We start from the raw sequence: 20892 nt of genomic DNA on the forward strand, positions 1-20892 counted from the left end.
TTTTGGCAACTATTGCAAACCCCAGAGCATACTAAAATGCAGAACTAGCAAGAACATTAGCACAAGTTTAGCTGAAGGTTTCAAGAGCAAATGAAGGTAAACCCAGTGTTGCTTGACAAGCTGCCAACCTTCTAAAAGTAAAGGAAAATATTGTTGTTGATACGCAAAACTTAAGCCATCGTGGAAAATAAGAGAGGATAAAATAATGAATTGGAGACTATAGGGGAAGACAAACATAATAGTACAGTGCAAGGACTTAAGGCGATCACTATCAGGAGCTAGACTAAGGGCAGAAATGTGGGGACCCCTAATCTCTTCAGAGCACCATGTGGGACAAAAGAATAGTAGTGCTTGGGGAACACTATGGAAATAATTTAAGAGAGCAGGACAACTGTATATCAGCACTGCAAAAAAAACTAACTGTCCTACACTCACAAGCATGTCTTTATCTCTGAGAAAATTCTTCCAAGTTAAACTTTTCCACACAACTTTACGTTAGAGGATTCTACCATCCACCCATGCAATGCCCATAACCATGTTACCTGGGCTGTTTAAAAAATAAAGTCAAAGTAAAGATTTCCTCAGGGATTTTACGCTGTCTTTTGTGGGGACTGCAGTTAATTTTTTTCCCTTTCACCTTACTATTATTAGTTATGAAAAAGCCAAATCAAGCTGAAAGCAGTTGTGTTTGTTGAAAGACGTTCCAGAACTGTGGTTTCCAAGCAGAGAGAGATGTCTCTCCTACTCTTACATTTCACCCTTGTTACTGGTAATTCCATTGTACCTGATGCTTTTCAAATTATTTAACTAATCCTTCTACTTGACATATGAAGGATTTGCCGGTCAAAATACAAGATTATTTCTTACTTTTGAGGAAATCCTAAAATGTGAAAAGCAGATTTTAAATCATCCTAACACAATACAAATCAAAACAATTTGCTGGTAACTGTAATTCTGGTAACTTTGTGATTCTGAAGACCAAAGAAGCGTATAATGTAATCTCTTTAGATATTTTCCTTTTTCATAAAATATTTCTCTCTCTATTTGTTGAGAGTTTCCATAGTTCCCTATTATTTTGTCTTTCCTCTTCAGAGTTTACTTCTTCCCCACAGATGAACAGGGACTGGGAAGAGCCCTTCCCATTCCCATTAGTTTTACCATCTGGAAATGAGCCAGCATTTGAATTTGATGCTGGCAAACATTTCAGCACAGTGAAGCCATAAATCTATTACTCTCTGCTGATTAAATAGTACAGGCTTGATAGACTTTCTTGCCATCGGACTTGGACATCCTGCATTTCATCATTCATGACTTACCTTATGCTGTGTAAGCTGCAGCTTTATTTTGTCTGGATCATTTGCAATTTCGAGCTCTGAATCCAATGACTTCTCTGACTCTTCCAACCATGCCATAAGTTTGTTCCAGGCTTCATGGAACTGTGGAAAAGCATGACTTGGATTCACACAAATGTATAAACATGTTAGTGCATAAAATATTCGGAAAAGATTAAAACCTAACATGCCAGCTCAGGGCCAGGGTGTGACCAGCTGCTAGAGAGAAGTACAATCATGGGGCAAATCCAAGGAGCCTTCCTCTCTTCATGGCCCCCAAATGGGCCATTCATTCTCACTGAAGCTGACTTCACCCTCTTCACACAATCAGCTACCTTTAAGGGATATTGCAGTATGCATGCTCCCGAGGATTTCCAGGGAGCTCTGTGAGACATAATGTTGATGTGGTATGGCTCTGCACCCACGTGGACTAGGGACACTAAAGGCCCTCCATTTTTATTCAGTTCCTACTCAGCTAAGAATTCTACTGACTGCATTTCTCCTGAGTAAGGACTGGGAGAACACAGTAAGCGTGTTGCTTATTTATTGAACCTATGGACTAGCCCTAAAACAATAGCAGTAATCATTTTAGGGAACCCTCCCACAGATCACTAGTTAAGGAAAGTTTCTGTGTGGATCTCTCTCACCCTACCACGAATAATCCTTGTGGGAGAGGATCAGGCTTTCAAACCTTTCGCTCTTCTGCAGCTCAGTAAAAGCAACCTTCAAGGAAAAGAGGCAATGAAGAAGGAATAGACTGTAGGGTTCTTGATGCGAAACATCAAGAGCAGTGTCTTGAGGAAGGGGATTTATTGGCATTGTCTTTTCACTCCACTCTTTTAAGCTCTGTAGCTGGGTCATCACCCCGCTCTGACCCTGGAAGAGCAAAAGCAGCTCTGGAGAGGGCTGCAGCGGAGACAGCTAGGCTGATTAGAAAAGCAGCCACACCTGTGGCCACCTAATCTGGGCCCAGCTGGCCCTTATAAGAGGGCTGGGGCCAGGGGCTGAACACAGAGACAATCTCTCTGTAGCTGTTGAGAGGGATGGACCTGGCTCTGAGAGCTGAGTAGGGTACCTAGACTGGAGCAGGAATGGGGAAAAGCCAGAGGAGCTAGGGAGCTCCAGGCTGGAAACCCTGCAGGCTGCAGGCCTTGTTAAAGGCCCAGAAGGTACTGGGGTTGCAGAAGGGCAGGTCCAAACCCTCCTTCCAATGATGAGTGGCAATTATATTGCAATCTGCCCCAGTGAGCAGGGAATAGATGGTGACTGGCAGTAGCCAAAGGGTGAGGTGAGGTGGGCACAGAGGGTTCCCCAGGAAGGGGAGACCCAGCGAGACTGCGGGATACTGCAGGGGGCAGAACCCTGGCAGAAGGGGCACCAGGGTCTGGGAGGGACATGGGGGCCAGAGGCAAGGCGAGACACCGGTCTGCAGAGGGTGTTCCGGAGGCTGGCAAGCTAATTCCCTGGACAACCAGCAGGAGGCACCACCAGGTGAGTTGTTGCACCGCTACAAGCTCCTGATAAAAACACACTTCTGCTGAGCTGCCTACACTAAATCTTCTTGATTGTACAGAAAATCCTTGTTGTTGTTTCCTTTCCTTGACATTGGTCTGTCTCTCCACCCAGCAGGCCAAGGAGTGGGAGCACAGAACAATTCAAATCCCTTTCCATCCATTTGGACCCTGCACTGGTTGGGGTCGGGGACCTGGCTCTTGATGACAGCACTCAGCTATACTGCTATACTACTCTCCATCTCCATACATAGTTTCTGCTTTCTGATTGTCTGAGAGTCATTGTGACCAGCTCTGCAAAGTATTCTCTCTCCCCCGTATGGCTTCCTGCAAATTTGTGTGTGTGTGAGATGATGTTTGAAAATAAATCGTATTTTATGATAGGATTGCACAATTTATTACATCTAACAGTTCATGTCATCCCAGTTGTATGGTGGCAACAATTAACACAGGAATGTGTCTTGGCTTGCGAACATGGACACGACTCTATTTCAATAAAATAAACAATCACTTCCCTATTGAAGTTTAAACACACTAAGCTCCACTTCCCCATCTATCATATATACCCTTCGCTCAGGGACATGTGAATCAGAGATTCAATGACCAATTCCTGGAGAGGTGAACTATGTATGAGCATTTCCATTTCTTAAGTTCCTTCTCACAGTAAGTCACCAGAGTGTCCTTGCCAGACAGAAGACATTGTCACAGCGGCCAATATAAGGGCAGGGAGAATTAAACATTACTTGGGTAAAACACACCGCTAAAAAGAAAACAGTGGACAATATCTCACTCTCTAATACAGAAATGGGCCCATAACACTCTTTCCAGTAAAAAGTTGGTTATGTAATTTCTTCTGGAAGCCAGAAGACACTGACATACATCTGGAAGCCATACTGCAACTCTCTTCTTTTATAGACTATATTACATTGCTGACAGAAGTTGCTACTGGGTTAAAAGTGAAGCTTTCACTTTCCAAATGAAGTGCTCTATGATTGAATCACAGAAATTGCTCCACTAGCTCAGGCTAATAGATTGTTACATTAACTCCAGCCTTCCTTAACAATGCTTTAAAGCACCATATACGTCATGGGTCTGGATTTAGTTAGAGCTAAGTTCAAAGAGCTTTACAACAACTGTCAAATTACCTGTTTCGTTCGTTTCCTTGCATCATCCAAAGCTCTTCCTCTTTCCACTAAGCGCTGAACCACTTTTTCCCATCTACTCTGTACACTAATCAGCAGATTCTTAATAAGGACAACATCCTGTTTCTGGCTGAAATATTTCAGATGGGTTCCAGTTTTATCCAGCTCTATGATCTGGTCTCGGTGAGAATTCACTTCCGTAGCAAAGACCTTGAAAAAGAAAGAAAACCACACTTAAAGGTTACACTGGTTGCTCATGTGACAAACACAGAAAACTAAATGATGTGGTTTTGGACTTTCTGGTGGGAGAGACTATAAAATACATCTTAAAAGACATAAAAAGATTTTCTGAGTGACAGCATTACAGGATTGCTTTGGACATTAATGCAGTACCTCCAAAGAGCTGGAGGAAAACACTACTTATCTGTTTCTTAACATACCTTGTGTTCATCAATTTGAAACAAGACAGTGTCCAAGATGAGACTTGGCCGAGAAGCCACATTCAAAGTCTGCTCTGCCTGGGTAAGCCAGTTGATGAAGTCTTGAAGTGAGTTGTGGAACTCCATAGCCAAATTCAGGGCTTCTTCCAGTTTGGCCTATAAAGATATATAGTTATTTAGTAACAGATGATGTTTAATTGGTGCTTCGTTGAATAAACCATTTTAATAAAATATATCTTGGAGAGAGCCCCTATTTTTGTCATATTTTTTCAATTCAATGTTGACGTGTTCTGTATTTCAAAATAACAGCATATAGATAAAGGATATAAAAGCAGTTGCAATGGAAAAATAGGCATAAAACTGGTTACTGAGCAGACAACACAACATCCAATTCCAGGGGTGTGTTTCTATACACCAGAACATCCCAACTCCTGGTGTTGAACGGTTAACAAAATGGAACAACACAGTTTACAAGCTTCAAGACAGAACTCAGGAAACAAACATCATGTTCAGCTTTGAGTCTGACAGCCTGAATCAGGCCAGGCTGCTGGTTTTGCCATTTGACTGTTTATGAGCTATTAAAAAAGCACTCAGAGATGTTCAGCTAATCAGACTGTGGGGCTGGCCAAGCAAACCATTCAGCCCTATAACTAGCTCTAAGGAGGCTGCCTCATGCTGCAAACTAATTACCCTGATATCGTTGCATTATACAGTTGCATTAAGAAACATTTTTGTTTTAAAGTAAAACTGATTTTGTTAATTATATTTTTCTTTGTAATTATGTCAGTGCTATTCATTTGCATGCGGCTACCTCTGTTTGGAATAATGAATATCATTTACAGTTTGACCGAGATAAAACAACTCAGCTATGGTTCATGATGTAATGAAAACTAAATGAAACTAGAAAACGAAAACTTATGCTTAATATCAGTAAAATCATTCTGCTGAGAAGTAGTGATATTAGAAATATTCTCCAAAAGCAATTGGTGGAAGCCCAATTGCTGGAAACTTTTAAAACTATACTGGTCATAACTCTTGTCAAATTAAATGTTCCTCTCCACGGAAATCTTTAGTAAAAGGCGAAAGATTTATACGATCTGAAGAGAAATACTACATTCTTGCACTGACTGGTAGATTAACAAGATGTTCTAATCAGACTTTTCCTTCTCTTTAATCTATAATCTCTAAGACAAACCAGAAATATCCTCACTCTGCAAAATAAATATGTATCAGTATACTTCCATTCCTTTTTATTAAATGGATTTTCACCTCACAAATGATGTTACATCATTAACCAGTGGGTCCATGACTCCTGATAAAAGCACTAGTGAAATCTGAATAATTGTCACACAACAAAAAATTCCAAGTCCCAGCAACCAAGTATAGATATTCTACATGTGAAATAATTCAATATTAAGGTATTTAATATGTTATTTAAATTTCTATCCTTATTCCAAACCACACACCTTTCTTTCGCTGAGTTTTGTTTGTACTGAGTCCCATTTTACTTTTAAGTTATTTATATCTTGCTCAACATTTGTCTCAGCAGACCCTGGGCATCTTGCAAGCATCTGCTGGCCTTTCTGCATCAGACACTTGTACGTCTCTTCTTTGGCTTCGAAGGCAGCACAGAGTTCCTATATTAAGAAAAAAACAAGAAATATAAAAATCAGTCAGGTAGGAATTCAATACCCTTCAAAAAAGTTTAGCACTATATATTGGGGGCATTATTTTTAAAAATAGGACATGGAGCATATATAATTCATAAAGGGCCAAATCTGAAGGGAAAAAAAAGAGCTCAATTATTCAGGAAATGAGAATTTGTATGATGTGTCAAATAATTTTTTAGGCTTTTTCCAGGATATATATATACTTAGGACCTGAGTCAGGCAGATGTATATACTTAGGCCCTAAGTTTGGCAGAAATATCATATGCATTTAACTCACTGGGCAAGGCTTGCCGGATTTCTAGTTGTTTAAAGTACACGTGGAGCAGGAACACCATGGGTAAACCAGCTGGAACCCTTAGGAGGCCTGAAGCAATCCAACATATCCCTAAAAGGGGTTTGTACAGCATGGAAGAGTTGCTTTATCTTCTACTCTCTGCATCTCTCTTCACCCACTAGGCATGTCACTGTGCACATCTACTGAATGCCAAATCAGCATAAGTAACATAGTTGTGCCTCCACAAACTCTTCTTTTCTGACCAACTTATACTTAGGGTCCTATTCTCCTAACACTGCATACATACATCCCTATCCTGATGGTGGGCCACTACCACAAAACAAATAATTTATAATAGGCCCCTCAAGCGTACCACACTTGACTATAACACATGCTGCATCAGATCAGATTCTCCCTCCCGAACTAGGGCAAAGTTCTACAGGACAAGAAACAAGAGCTGCTGGTGGGGAAGGAGGAGGAAGAGATGATCCTCTGGCAGCTCTGGGCTTCCTGCTCCCCTCTATCCCCCCCACCCCCAACTGGAACTAGTTTATTTTATACACAGCCTTAAAAATAGGCTGTGCCCTTAAAAATGTGTTTGGTGTGACAAACAAAGAAACACAAGTTCCACATGATCACTTGTCACAAATTGCCGTGGTTTGTATCACACAATGGCAGGTTTGGAGATTGCAAAATATGATCAATAATAACAACAACAATTGGCCTCGGTTTCTCAATCTGCAGAAATGAGGCTAACACTATATATATATAGAGAGAGAGATCACACATAGGTGCTGTAAGGTTCAACCGCAATTTGAAGTCCTCAAGTGAAATTCTATATACATGTGAAGAATTCTATTACTATTCTGTTTATGGTAGACATGTATGTGTCACTCATATATTTACACAGCAACCCATAACAGATATAATGATCTGGTAAAGACATAGGAAGCTGTTTTAAATGTGGAGTGTGGGGCTTTGGATCAGATCCTGAATGGATAGTAATCTGTTTATAAAGCAAATTATTAGGGTGTTTGCATTTCTTTTTTTCAGAATACCATGTTTTATTTTGCATTCTCTTCTAGTCTCCAACAATCCATTCTAAAATAGTAAACCATTTTTGTGTACATCTGTAAAGAATCTGGAAAAGCAATATTCTCATATATTTTACCATCTCACAAACATACAAACAAACAAAAACAAATTATCACATTTTGAAACAAAGATCACTAGTGGGAAAAGACATTTTATATTGTTTCACAATTCTTACAGTCAAAGTATGAACATATGACAACAGGGATTTATAATGGAAACTGTGTCAGACACATAATGGTTTAAGTATATATAGATAAATAGGTATCACTCTCACAGTTGAGCTAGAAGATCATGAGTTTAAGTTAAACCTTAGGGCTTGGGCTTATATCCATTGTTAACAATGCAGAATAATACATAGATGGTACATTACTAGAGATGCCATTCTTTGGAGTGAGGTATTAAATCAAGGCATCTTTCAACCCACTTGTACTGGTTCTCTATGTGGGAAAAAAAAACTTTTTGTAGGATTTCTCTAACAAAGGGAGGAAGGGAAGAATTCAGGCATCATGGCTAACTTTCTCTTTCTAAATAAAATAAGATCTGTGTGTGATCTCAAAGTCCTTACTCAATCCCAGCTGCTGTTGAGTTCAGTGAGAGTTTTGGATGGGTAAAGAATGAAAGATTGAGCCTGCTATTTCAAGGCTGTGTATATCCCTGTTTAAGAATATTTATTCTGGAAATTACCAATTTTGAGGATAAAGGAAGAAAGAAGAAATGTAAATTTCACTGCAAATACAGTAAACATTTCCATATTTATTGCTGAAAACAAGAGCTCCCAAAACCATTTTCACTGTCATAATGTTAATCAACAGTGAAAACTAATTAACTCTGAGCATCTGCTAAATAATTTCTTTTGCAATCCTGCAAATTACAATTTAGTTTTTGTTAGTACAAGTTGTTAATATCCCGTACAGACATTCTGATATAGAAAATATGCTTTCTATTCTCTATAAATATCCATGAAGTTTTGTTAGTCTCTGAAATCTAGACATTTGCAAAACCTTCTAATATTAATATACTTACCATGTGGGTATTAAGTTGCTCTCTTGCAGTTTCTGGTAAACCTCCAACAGGTTTTGATGCCAAAAGCTGACGTTCGGTGTCTGTCAGCCATTGCTGCATATCTTCAACTTCACCATGGAAACCTTGAGCCTAAATTACATCATACCACTTTAGAACATATTTAAATGTTTTGAATTGCGATAGCAGCTCAAGGGCAGAAGAAGCTTGGCAACATACTAAATCACAGGTTTACAATAAGTAAAGAAAATTCCTAAACAAAAATCTGTAAGTTTCACTTAAAGTTGCTACATAAAATTCAAAATATGGTGCACCATTGAACATATCCCTGAAAACCCAAATCATATAAAACTATAATATATATATATATATATATATATATGCTATAAGAGAAGACTACATAAATAATTCTGAGACCAAGCCTAACATCCAATTCACATACACAGAGTGAAATTCACTCCTGTGCAGATAGCCTACACAATTCTCAAAAATGCAGGCCAAAATTCAGAGTTTTGAGTCAACTTTATTAAAGGATAGTGGCCAACTGTGATATATACATCTGGATCCAAACTTTCCCAAACTCAGGTATTTTTGCATCCATGATTTTATTTAGACCTGCACGTAATACACAGATCTGTATATTTAATGCAAGTTATCCCTTTTTCCTAGTTATCCCTTTAAGTTTTCATTTCCTGGTTACCTGGATCAAGGCACTGTCCAGCTGCTGTTTCCTTTGTTCTGTTTTTTTCAACACATTTTGCCAGCGCTGATTTAAAAGTTCCAACTTGCTCTGTAGATTGCTTGCTTCTTCAACAGCACTTGATTCAATCAAGTCATTTCCTGCTTTCTTAACTGTTTCCACAGTGGACTGATGAGCTAACACATCATTTTGTAGCACCTAGAGGAAAAAAAACAATACGTAAGCCTGTTCATTTTTATAATTAATTTAATTAAGGTGCCCACAGTCACTGAATCATTTCAACTATGATTTAGAGATAATATTCATAATCAACACAGGTTTTAGCACCTAATTAAGGCAGTATAAATGAATCTCACTTTGCTCGAAAGCAATATTAAGCCATTGAGCCAAGCAACACATTTCAGTTTTATACTCAAATAAAATAACCTTTTTCTTCTGAATAACAATGCAAAGTTAGGACATGTTTTTAGTACTGCTGAGGGTATGTTGCCACCATCCAGGATACCCAGTACTCAGATTGCTGTCACTTAATGCCTCTTTCCCTCCCTCGGACCTGTCTGTAATAGCATTTTTCTGTAGTGCTTGTGGTTTTGGAGGACAAGACCTGGGCCTAATGAGGCCTGGGGTGAGGTGGGCACTGCTGATGGCTGCCAGAAGAGATAAGGGGATGAGGAACAAAAAGAGAGAGGTCCTTTGATGGCTCCCATAGCAGCACTAGCTGTAGCACCAAGGTTGCCAGGCTTCCTTTTTTCCATATTTCAGTGTCATCTTTCATGTTATACCAAACTAGTATGGCAGTTAAAACTTCCCTGAGAGTTGGGGAATGGTCATATAACTTCCTATCAACTATTCCAGGCTGGTAAATAGAATACAGAACATCCTCCCTTCTGAAATCATGTGTGGCACTGGCAGTGCATTCTGGGAAGGCACGTTATTTTCAGACAGAAAACATGTTTTTACAATTGAGGGAAATTGTTTAAAAATCTGAAATAAGGAAAATTAGAAAGTGGGGGTGGGGAGAGCGGGTAAAAAAGTAAACAATGGGCCCAATCTGCAAAATGCAAGTTTGAGATTTCTCAGATCCAGGGCTCCAGCCACCTCCAAAATTAGTAGAATATGGAGATAAGATAAAAAGTTGAAACAGTGTTTAAATAAAACACAGGGAGAGGTCAATTGCACAAACTCAGTGGAAGGAGGACTCTTTAAGCCAATGGTGATCCTTGTGTATAGGAAGGGTCTCATATTATCACTCTTATTTCGGTTTAAGCACTGGGGAAACCATAATTATTTTAAATAAGTCCCCCAATAGGAAAAATAAAGGGTTATTCCCAGAAGCAGATGCCTCTCATCCCTTACTTCCTGATGAAGTTCCCTCAGGACAAGGGTTATTCTGTCCCAAGTTCTCCAAGAGATGGATGTTTTTCCATGTTAAAACAGGAAGCAGCACTCTGTGAATTCCCTAGCCTATAAACTCCAGTTTAAGAACAGGAAGAATGCTGTGTAATGTGTTTGCTGAACTCCTTCAGCACTCATGGTAGACTGAATAATCAGTGATGTCACTGTGCTATTAAGGTGATAAAACACTTCCTTTCACTGAGAAGGCGAGAGACATAGGGAGCAGATTCTGATTTCTGTAATGGTTTTAAGAGGGCCCCATTTTGAAGCTGGTCATGTATGTGAAAGAAATGTCTTAGTTCTCTCTATACAGTCAGTTTTGGTGCATTGTGTCTGGTCTTGAGAGGACTCTGAACTAAAATATTGAGTACTTTTTAAAGTTATTTGCAAGGCATAATTTAAAATGCATGTTTTTGCTATTCTGAAGGAAGGAGAGGTGACACTTAAGGATTGGAACCTGATATGAAATCTGCATGGCCTATGAAAGGATGCCTTCAAAAACAGTATTTTGCCACACAAAAGAGCTGAAAATTCCTCCTCCAAGAAGATACTCTTGAAAGTGAAGGACCTTTCACATTTGCCTAGTGCAAAGGACTCCTGATTGGGGTCGAGAGGTGCTATAACAATAATTAACAATTAATAATGTTTTGCAGAGAGACAGTGGCAAAGATATAGGTTACCCCTATAGTCGGTGGGTGTATGGGAGCAGCAGAGTACATGACAGTCTGAGCCAAAGGAGGTGCAATTTTGTAGATTCCAAAAATATTCTTTGTTCTGTTCTGAGGCTGGGGCACAGCTGTGTGTGGGCTGAAGTATATTTCACAGGCCCTGGTCTGAATAAGGGTCAATGTGAAATCATATAGCCCCAGAGGAAGTGCCATGCTCAGTGCTCGAACACATGCCATCTATACCGAGGAAGAATGGAGCCTGGAGGAGAGACACTAACATTATTCATGCAGCAGTCAACATAGCTTCTAGATTGGCACTCTCGGTCTTAATCTGTCTCTTGAAAACCTCTAAAACAATTATTTAACAAGTGCAAATCTTCATAATAAGAAACAGAGCTTAAGATAAACATCAAAATAACATCTCAGTGAACACAGTATAAGTACATACATGATGTTTGGCAAGTTCAATTTCAATAGCCTTGGGGTCCCCACCCACAGGTTTCTGTTCATTCAGCAGGTCTTCTGTGTGCGTCAGCCATGTCAGTAATTCATCCAGGGCATGTTGGAATTGCCCCAAAGCTAACAAAGCACCCTCCAACTTGTGCTATAGTGAAAATAAAAATAACAATGAAATTGTTTTATGAAGCTAATGATCTAATTGGCTTAAACTGCATAGACTGCCACTAGACTCCATTTTCACTGAATGGGGAGCCTGAGTCCAATAGTCAGAGCACTAATCAGAGAGCAGCAACATCATCCTAGCTCAAGCAACTGCTCTATAGTTAAAGCTGAGTTGGCAGTTCCATTATATAGCCTTAAATTCTAGCTCTAAACTCTTGGCCATTCCAGATCCTCCTATAAAACAAGGTACAGAATGTAGGCTCTCTCAGCACAGAATTAATTGTATTTTTCATTATTTAGATTTTGATTTGAATTTAAATGCTACTTGGTCCGAGGTCTTTTTAATGAACTTTGGTTTTTCAATGAAATGGTTCAATTTAGAAATGAATAAACTTTTCTAAGCCCTGCATTTTTCAATTTGCCTGTGTCATTTTGATAATTTAGTGTTTTGGAAAGAATGCTGAAGTGACTTATCTGTAAGTTTGAAGAAGAGATGTTCAACACATTTTTGTATTTGGTCTCCTGTGTGTATTTACAAGTTTTCGACTGCCAATAAAATACCATCAGAAACCAAAATGAAACAAACAAATAGGATTTGATTTGATACTTGACACAGGAAGTGATATGCTGCCAAGTGTTTGAAAATTGTAAAGTAAAACTCAGTAAAATGTGAGACACTCTTTTTGTAATTTGTAATCCCTAAAACATGAAGAAAGAATGTTACATGGGCTGGTACAAACAGTGCACAACAAAAAGCTATGCTGACAGTTCTGTATCACATCTGACAAACTCCCATCCCAACTTCATTCACCTGTCTGTTAATAATTTTCTCCTCTAGATTGACCCACATCAGTTTGAGCTCTGAAAGGGGTTCTTGAACAGCGTGCTTGTCACTTTCTTCTGTAACCTTCTTCAACAACAGTTCCGCTTGATGATTTAACCTTTCCATTTCTATTTGCTGCTGATAAGCCTCCGTTTTAAATTGCTGTTGTAAATACAAACATAGAGAAAATCATTTTTCTCACAGGTAACTATCACACTGTACACAGTAGAAATACTGCTGCTTAAAATATTACATGCAGCACTGTCAGCTACCATGATGTTAAAATTTTCTTTTTCCTGTTCTAATGTGTTGCAATAATTTTCAAACAATGGTAATGTATTTCATGATGCAGTATTTATATACAGTATCAGGCGGTAGCCATGTTAGTCTGCATCCACAAAAACAAGGATGAGTCCAGTGGCACCTTGAAGACTAACAGATTTATTTGTGCAAAAGCTTCTGTGGGTAAAAAACCAACTTCTTCAGATGCACCTGATGGTTTTTTACCCACAAAAGCTAATGCCCAAATAAATCCGTTAGTCTTTAAGGTGCCACTGGACTCCTCCTTGTTTTTGTATTTACAGTATGCTTTAAATCAAGAAGATCCCAGCTAACTGAAAAGACAAAGATATGTGTTAAAGTCTCCAAAAATACTCCCCTTCCCTTTGGTAATCACGTGTATAGGAAGATACAGAATGTAAGACTGTTTACTATCATGCATTCTAGTTTGTGGCAAAGGCAATAGTAACTTCTGGCTACGGGGGCTGAGATAATATACTACTCTGAACTTACATAGAACCTTTCACTGAAAAATCTGAAAGCAATTTCAGTAGTCAGTTATCCTGTTTTACAGAAAGGCAAACTGAGGTAACAAGCTGATTCTTTTTTCACTCAGATTTTTGTAAGATATGTGGTTATGATTCATACAAAAAGTGACACCATGAAAAAAACAAGAAAGGTATTAATCCTCTTGGCTAAGGCCACGAGTCAGTAACAGTCAGGAGCTAAACCAAGGGCTCTTGACTTCCAACTCCCACACTAGCCACTACACATTACTGCTTCCTATTTAAAACATGCATAACAACACGATCGTGTCATGACCATAATGAATCGTATTTCCATACAGGGGGATTCAGAGTTGGCTTAGAACTTTGTTTCAGAGCCCAGTGGGGTCTAGTGGAAATGATGTGATCTCAGTTTGTGTATTTAGGCATGGTCCATGACATCAGGAGTCAGAGGCTTTGGAGGAAGTTGCCCACCCACATTCCAGATAGAGGTCAAGTGCTCCAAAGGTGGCTGACACAGGGGGAAGTGAGAAAAATAAAAGGTGAAGGGAAAAATATCTTCAAATAACTTTTTTAAACAGAAATCAGTGTTATAACAAATGTTTTTTCAGAGTTCTCAAATCATATTTACATAGAGTAAAATCTGGCCCCACTGAAATCAGGGGCAAAGGTTTTCACCCAGATACTAATAAACTACTTACTGTAAAAGCATTATGATATTTGGAAGTTTTTATAGAACTACACTTGGCTGCTGAAATATGTAGAATCATGAATTAAGAAAGATAAACAGCTAGTTCATACCTTCAGTTCTGCAGTTTGCTGCTTCACTGTTTCTAGATCTGTTCCAACTGGTGACATTGAAGCTAATTTACTGCCAGCAATATCTACCCAGTCAAATATTGCCTGAAAATCACAACATTAAATTGCAGTACAAGATAATATAAGTAAAACAGTATGATTAATCTTGTCATGAGGTACAGTTTGAAAGCTATGTACAATATAAGTATAATTCTCATGTGGATATTGCTGAGTTTATCTGCTACTTCAGGAAATAACTTCATTACCCTCTTTATACGAAAATAATCTGGAAAAAATAAAGTTATTAAAAAGTTACTTGACAATTCAAGGCAGCGAATACTGATTACATTGACATCCTGCAACACCTGAATATGCAAAAAACCCACTGATTCCAGTGCCAGGAATATGCATATAAGAGGTGCAGGATTGGACTTTTATTAACAGCAAGATTCTGTCATAGTTACTTATATTACACAGTACTTTACTTTGGGTAATTGCGCTGATTTCAATGGGACTTCTGTTACAGCAAATGCACAGTACAGAATTGTTATTTCTGTAGTGTTCTCATCCTTTATTGAGCTTCATTATGTCACTGAATGAAATTTGGCTTTTAATAATGACTAATTAGGCACAAATCCCGCTGAAATCGATGTGAACAAAAATGCCCATTGAAGTCAATGTGAATTTTAATTGTATACGGAGTGTGGAATTAGACCCATCTGGTACATCTAAGGCTCCATGCTGGGCTGTGTCTGAGCTGCAACTGAACAAGCTCAGTAGGGAGGTGCAAAAGTAACTTCAAGTTACATTTATGCCTCCTCTTACTATTGAGGCTTTCCAGCCAATCTGTTTGTTCCTGACATAATGTAGAACAGCCTCAAGGGTGCTCTGTTTTATGCCAACAGCCCTGGAGGACTGTAACAGCAGCCGGGGTCTGCAGTGGGAAAAGAATAACTCAGCTCTAAACTGGTATTATGTCCCCCCTATGGCATTAGCCAAGAAGGAGGATGGCTCTCCACTACAGGACAGTTTCCCAAGAATGGGCAATCCTGCACTTGTGGCAGACAAAAATGCAGACAGACTTTGTATGTAGATGGGAAATTTATCTGTAGACTTTTTTTAAGTAAATCAGCTACATGCATGAGGTGTTCTGACTGGGTAAAATTATGTACTAAAGAACTATATAAACAGCATGACGGAAATGAATAATGTATTTAAATCAGAAAATGCAAAATCTTGTACTTATTGTATAAATGAAAGATCTGCAGTAAAATGGAGTTCCTTGAATTTGTCTTCTCTCCCAGGAAAACTGCAGCACTTAGGATTTGAACTATTTAATTTATTTTTTTCTTCCCTTTTAGTTTATGTAAACATTGTGACACAGCACCAAGTTCCATATTAACGGAAGTACTGAATGTATTACAATGGAATGTTGCCTATCAGCAGGGTTACCATGCAAAATGTGTAGTAACAAATAAAAGCTGCTCTCAGTCTAGTAATAAACAATGAAACTTTAACTTAAACTCTAAACACAATATGAAAAGTAAATAATTATACAAAGAATGTAAACCAGCATATTTATGATATTACACAACAAATCTGTGAAAATCCTTCAGTTTATTGAAGAAAATGTTAACCATAATTCTACAGATGACATCAATTGACAACTACCCAGTAATATGGTGTTTTTTCTAAGACATAAAACATAATAACCTTTCTTATTCAAGATTTTGTTAGATACATCACAACCATCTTACCTGCAGTCCATCTTGGTACTGAACAGCAGCTTGCATGGCTTCATCAAGTTTGTCTATCCGCTCTTTCCATGCTTTGTTTAGAGTATCCCAAGCTGAATTCAGCTGCAATTACACAGTGAAATATTTCAGTCTTTGGATACTTCAGGGCAAAACCTTGTTCTAATTAAAGTCAATGGGTTTTGTCACTGAGTTCAGCTGGCCCCAAAACTTTAATATTACACTACTTCTAAGTACTTTGTGATGGACTATCCATTCTACAGTACACAAACACTATAACATATTAGTATTAAGCATTTATGTTACTCATACCTCATCTATGCTCTTATTGACAATAGGCTTGTCAGGTTCTCCACAAGCAGCTATAAGTTCAGAACCTAAGTTTACCACCATATCGAGTTCTTCCTGCAGTCCATCAACTTCTTCTCGGATAGCCTAAAAGGAGAAAAAATTAAAATTTTCAATGTTGCTACATTTTAAAACTCAAGAATATAGATACAGTTGCTTTTAAGGCACAACATTATCGGCCTTGATTCTTATTTATATTAAGGTCACAAGTGTAACATCTCTCTGGCAATGTGAAAGGACCTTGAAGTAAGCATAAATAACTTATAATGCCCCTTTATACTGACAGAGTGATGTAAAGAGGACTTCATTTAAATGAAAACCAGGCTTATAAGAATAAGTGATTTTGTACAAAGGTAATATGTACAGACTAGAAGGCTTTAATCATTTAGAGTTCTTCACCCTGCTGTTTTTGTTTTTCAGTGGTCACCATTCCTGTCGCTAAGTTGTTAAAATCAGTATAACTGATTGTGGGCTTGGAAGAAAGCATATTAATTTCATTTTTTTAAATGCTACATAATATTCAGAGAATTGAAAATATGTATGACTTGTTTAATTTCAATTACATATTTAACATATACACAGAGAGACACAGATAAGCCTATAGGCACTCACATATTGAAATATCTATGCACAAAAAGCAAAAGTTTTGATATACTAATTCTTTGCCATGCAGTCTTGAAATAGTGTTATAGTTAATTTCTATGTAATTATCTCTGTTGGTTTCTGAAGGAATTCTCTTGTTGTATTTCATGGTTATTTTGTAAAAATATCACATTTCCTGACTGTATTGGAAAAAAACCCTTTACATGTAAAAAAATACTTTCTACTGACCTCTGCAGCCTCTTGCTGTTGTTTGACTACAGAGGGGTCAACTCCAGGTCCCTCCAGTTCTCGGATGAAATCCTGAGTATCTTTTATAGTGGCTACAAGAGCCATGTGATCACACCAGAACTTTTCAGCCAGCTCCATCACATCCAGCAATTTGGCCTCCCTTTCCTCGGTCAAGGCCTGGATGTCTTCCCAGATGAAGATCATTTGTTTAATTTTATCCTGAACAGCTAAATAGGCAAATGGACTCTATTACATGGGCAACCAACATTTGCGTTTACTTGTATAGTGGTACATATGTCACATGTATACTCCTTATGGAAGAAACCATCCAGCTTTTTAATTCAGGTTGTAAAATACCCACAACAATGATAAACAGAATCATTTAACACAGCACTTCAAAAAAAAAACAAAAAACCCACACCAAAAGGTATGATTTATGACAACCGTTCATAAAGCAAGAAGATTGCTTTTTTAAAATCTTAAGGCCCTTCTACATGAGAACATTAAAAAATAAGCTAGCTGGTAACCAAAAAAGAAGATTTTTATTTACCACAGCTTTATTTCAACTAGAAAGAAACTTTCTCTCTCTCAGATAAATTATTACCTTTAGCAGATATATCCTTATCAGCTCCCTCTGAGCGAGCTATCATTTCCTCCCCACGCTGTTTGAGTGTCTCGTATACAGGCTGAAGTTTTTCCAGATCTACTGACACATTCTTATTTTCACTGATCTGCTCTTTAATCTTCTCAACCTCAGCTGAGATTGAAGGTGGCTGCCTCAGACGTTCAACTATGCGCTCCAGACTCTCGAGGGTTGGATCTATCTTGTCATGAAACTGAGGCATAAAAGAGGGAGGGGTGAGGAGGAAAGGAAATGGGAGGAAAGACAAAGCAATCAAAAGACCTACATCTGACGATTTCCTTGAAAAGAAAGGTACTGATAAACTAACATATTAAACATCCCTAGTTGCATGGTTCGCTCTACGCCATGTAGCTTTTTATCCCTTTCTAATGACTAGGCTACACAGAGAGCTCTGAGAGACAGCTACTGCCTCTAAACAAACAGACCAGGTCCTTAAGTCAAGCAATACAGATTCATGCTTTTGGAGTGGTGAAGCACTGGAATGGGTTACCTAGGGAGGTGGTGGAATCTCCTTCCTTAGAGGTTTTAAGGTCAGGCTTCCAACTTTGATATTCTGTGATTCTATGATCCACAGGTCCTGGGTTCAGTCCCTACAGCTCACTCATAGAGGGGCACTGTTACACCTGCCAACAACATTTACCTGACTATAGTCCTGTTTAATTAATAGACTACTTTGTTCCAAATTTTAGAGAACCATGGGTTTTCCACTTCCATCTTTTAACATGTATATGAAGTGATTGTATTCAGTACAAAGCTTTGTGTTATTTTAAGGATATGTATTATTATAATGTTTCACACTGGGAACAATGTTGTGCATGGAAACACTGATGAGGGTTTGATGTGTCAGGTAATTGCTATGAACTAATTGCGTGGTGGCAGTAAGTCCAGATATCTATTATGAGCAGTATATAATATACCTGGAAGAACTGTGGAAGAACCTGCAAGAGCAGGGTCATCTGAAGCGAAACAAAGAGAAATTCCCTTACACTGAAAAGAACATGGATCCAATGAAAGTCCAATTTCCCCTTTCTTGTGGCAGATTCACTATACATCTGACTTCTCAACAGAATGTGTGAATGATGTTAATAAACTGGGGTGTATTTGTTAGAATGTGTGTGAATATCCTACATGCTTGTGAAGTATATACTAAGAGTGAGATGCAGCTGTTACTATATTCAGATGTCTATTACATTTATTGTGACACTAAGAAGCCAAATCCCATATAAGTGATAAAAACTGAAATTAAATTAGTTTAACACTTCTCTGATTTGCTCTACTGTGCTCTAATTTGCATGCCAGAACCAGGGCCAGCTCCAGGCACCAGCATTCCAAGCTGGTGCTTGGGGCGGCAATTTTCAAGGGGCGGCAGTCTCTGTTGTTTTGCCCCTAGCAGCGCGCCGAATTCCTGCCGCAGATGGCCGGGGCAGTCCGTGTGCCCTTAGGGCCGCACGTGCATTTCCGCGGTGGCAGCAATTCGGCAGCAGCTTCTATATTTAGCTGTCCGCGGCGGCTTCAGCTAAACATAGAAGCTGCTGCCGAATTGCCGCTGCTGCGGAAATGCGCCTGCTGCCCTAAGGGCACACAGACTGCCCCCACCGTCCGCGGCAGCAATTCGGTGCGCTGCTTGGGGTGACGAAAACTGTAGAGCTGGTCCTGGTCAGAACATTTTAAACAAAAAATTTAAAATGCTGATGAACTCATTGGACCTTATTTTGCTCCTACTGAAGTAAATGGGACATTTGCCCTTAACTTTAATAGGGAATATCATATATCTATAATACAGTACAGATTCTGGGTTTACACAGTGCCTTTCATGTGTAAGACAGCGTAATGCACTTTACACATAGATACTGATACTTCCAAGACTGTGTAAGCAAATGCTTACATCTCCATCATATTATATGTTTATGACAATACACTCTGGGATATTGTAATAAAAAGGGATTATATCAAAACAAATTCTATTGTCTTCTTTTTGTCATGTGTATATACATTTTTATAAGCATATATAAATTTAATCTCAACACATTTTTAAATATGTAAGCAGCTTTTCAACATATTGATACTCTGGCTGTTACAAATGAGCATGCATCTATGATTTTCTTCTTTACACAGAGAAACTTTTTTGTATTTATATATCTGGCACTCAATATTGGGGTTGGACTAGAAAGTGAGTAGCCTGATTTTTAACTGTATAGAGGTAAGCTCCAATGGACTTTAATGGCAGCCGGACTGAACCATTAAAGTACAGAACAATGTTTTCATCTAAAATAATTACCGGTAGTTGTATTTCAGCAGCTTGTGTACTTTGATTGTTTTAGAACGCTTAAAAGTATGATGGTTCAACATAAGAATTGGAAATAGCACATTAAGATACTAGTTGGTGATATGGGCTGCTCACAGGCTTTTACACACACCGTCAGCAGTCTGGAAACATAGTGAGATGACCCAAAGAAAAAAAAGTATATAAAGGCATATCCTGAGGAGCATTTTAACATGTTACTTAGAGAAGCATTTGGGAAAGTATTCTAGATCTGGAGAGACTATCACTACTATTACTTGTTCCCCAGTGCATGGGAAGGAGGGAGAAGTTGTGTCAGTAGAGCTGTATAAAATGTAGTAGTTTTATTCTGGCTTTGGGCTGTATGATTTTACACACACACACACAAGAAGTTTTTGTTTTGAATTTGTGTGAACTTGTTTTGAATCTGAGTGAATTTGTTTTGAATTTGAGTGAACTCAAAAAAAATCTCAAAGTGAAACTAAGAAACACAGAATTTCAGCAAGTTCAAAAGTGAAACCATGCAAAACCTCAAATGTCTCAAGGATTTGATGCATAATAACACACCAACTCAGTTTTGCTCCAAAGGTTCCTTAATCTTAGCTCATTTTCCTAGGAACCCGATCAGAGTTTTAAGTTTGTAATGAAATGTGAAATCTAGTAAAATCTGGGGGTTCCGTGTTGATGACTGCATATAAGTTCTAATTATAAAACACTAGCTAGCAGTTTGTATATATGTTCAAGTGCTCGTGATTATCTAAT

The 20892-nt window shown here is 38.4% G+C and overlaps 1 protein-coding gene and 1 pseudogene across 8 annotated transcripts in view; both read right to left on the reverse strand.

The window, feature by feature from the left end:
- DST (dystonin) overlaps nucleotides 1-20892 on the reverse strand; it is a 465365-nt gene that overhangs the window by 41849 nt on the left and 402624 nt on the right. For all 8 annotated transcript variants that reach the window (XM_032778396.2, XM_075063729.1, XM_032778395.2 and 5 more), the window contains 13 exons: nucleotides 17811-18042; nucleotides 17207-17433; nucleotides 16340-16462; nucleotides 16031-16132; nucleotides 14277-14378; nucleotides 12679-12852; nucleotides 11695-11850; nucleotides 9184-9381; nucleotides 8487-8615; nucleotides 5891-6061; nucleotides 4425-4580; nucleotides 3988-4194; nucleotides 1317-1436 (listed from right to left, as the gene is read on the reverse strand). In XM_032778396.2, coding sequence (XP_032634287.1) covers nucleotides 1317-1436; nucleotides 3988-4194; nucleotides 4425-4580; nucleotides 5891-6061; nucleotides 8487-8615; nucleotides 9184-9381; nucleotides 11695-11850; nucleotides 12679-12852; nucleotides 14277-14378; nucleotides 16031-16132; nucleotides 16340-16462; nucleotides 17207-17433; nucleotides 17811-18042 — 2097 coding nt within the window. The remainder of the gene's footprint in view (nucleotides 1-1316; nucleotides 1437-3987; nucleotides 4195-4424; nucleotides 4581-5890; nucleotides 6062-8486; nucleotides 8616-9183; nucleotides 9382-11694; nucleotides 11851-12678; nucleotides 12853-14276; nucleotides 14379-16030; nucleotides 16133-16339; nucleotides 16463-17206; nucleotides 17434-17810; nucleotides 18043-20892) is intronic.
- LOC116823669 (U5 spliceosomal RNA) lies at nucleotides 5415-5541 on the reverse strand (annotated as a pseudogene).

This window comes from Chelonoidis abingdonii, chromosome 3 (assembly GCF_003597395.2).
Source record: "Chelonoidis abingdonii isolate Lonesome George chromosome 3, CheloAbing_2.0, whole genome shotgun sequence".
NCBI lineage: Eukaryota > Metazoa > Chordata > Testudines > Testudinidae > Chelonoidis > Chelonoidis abingdonii.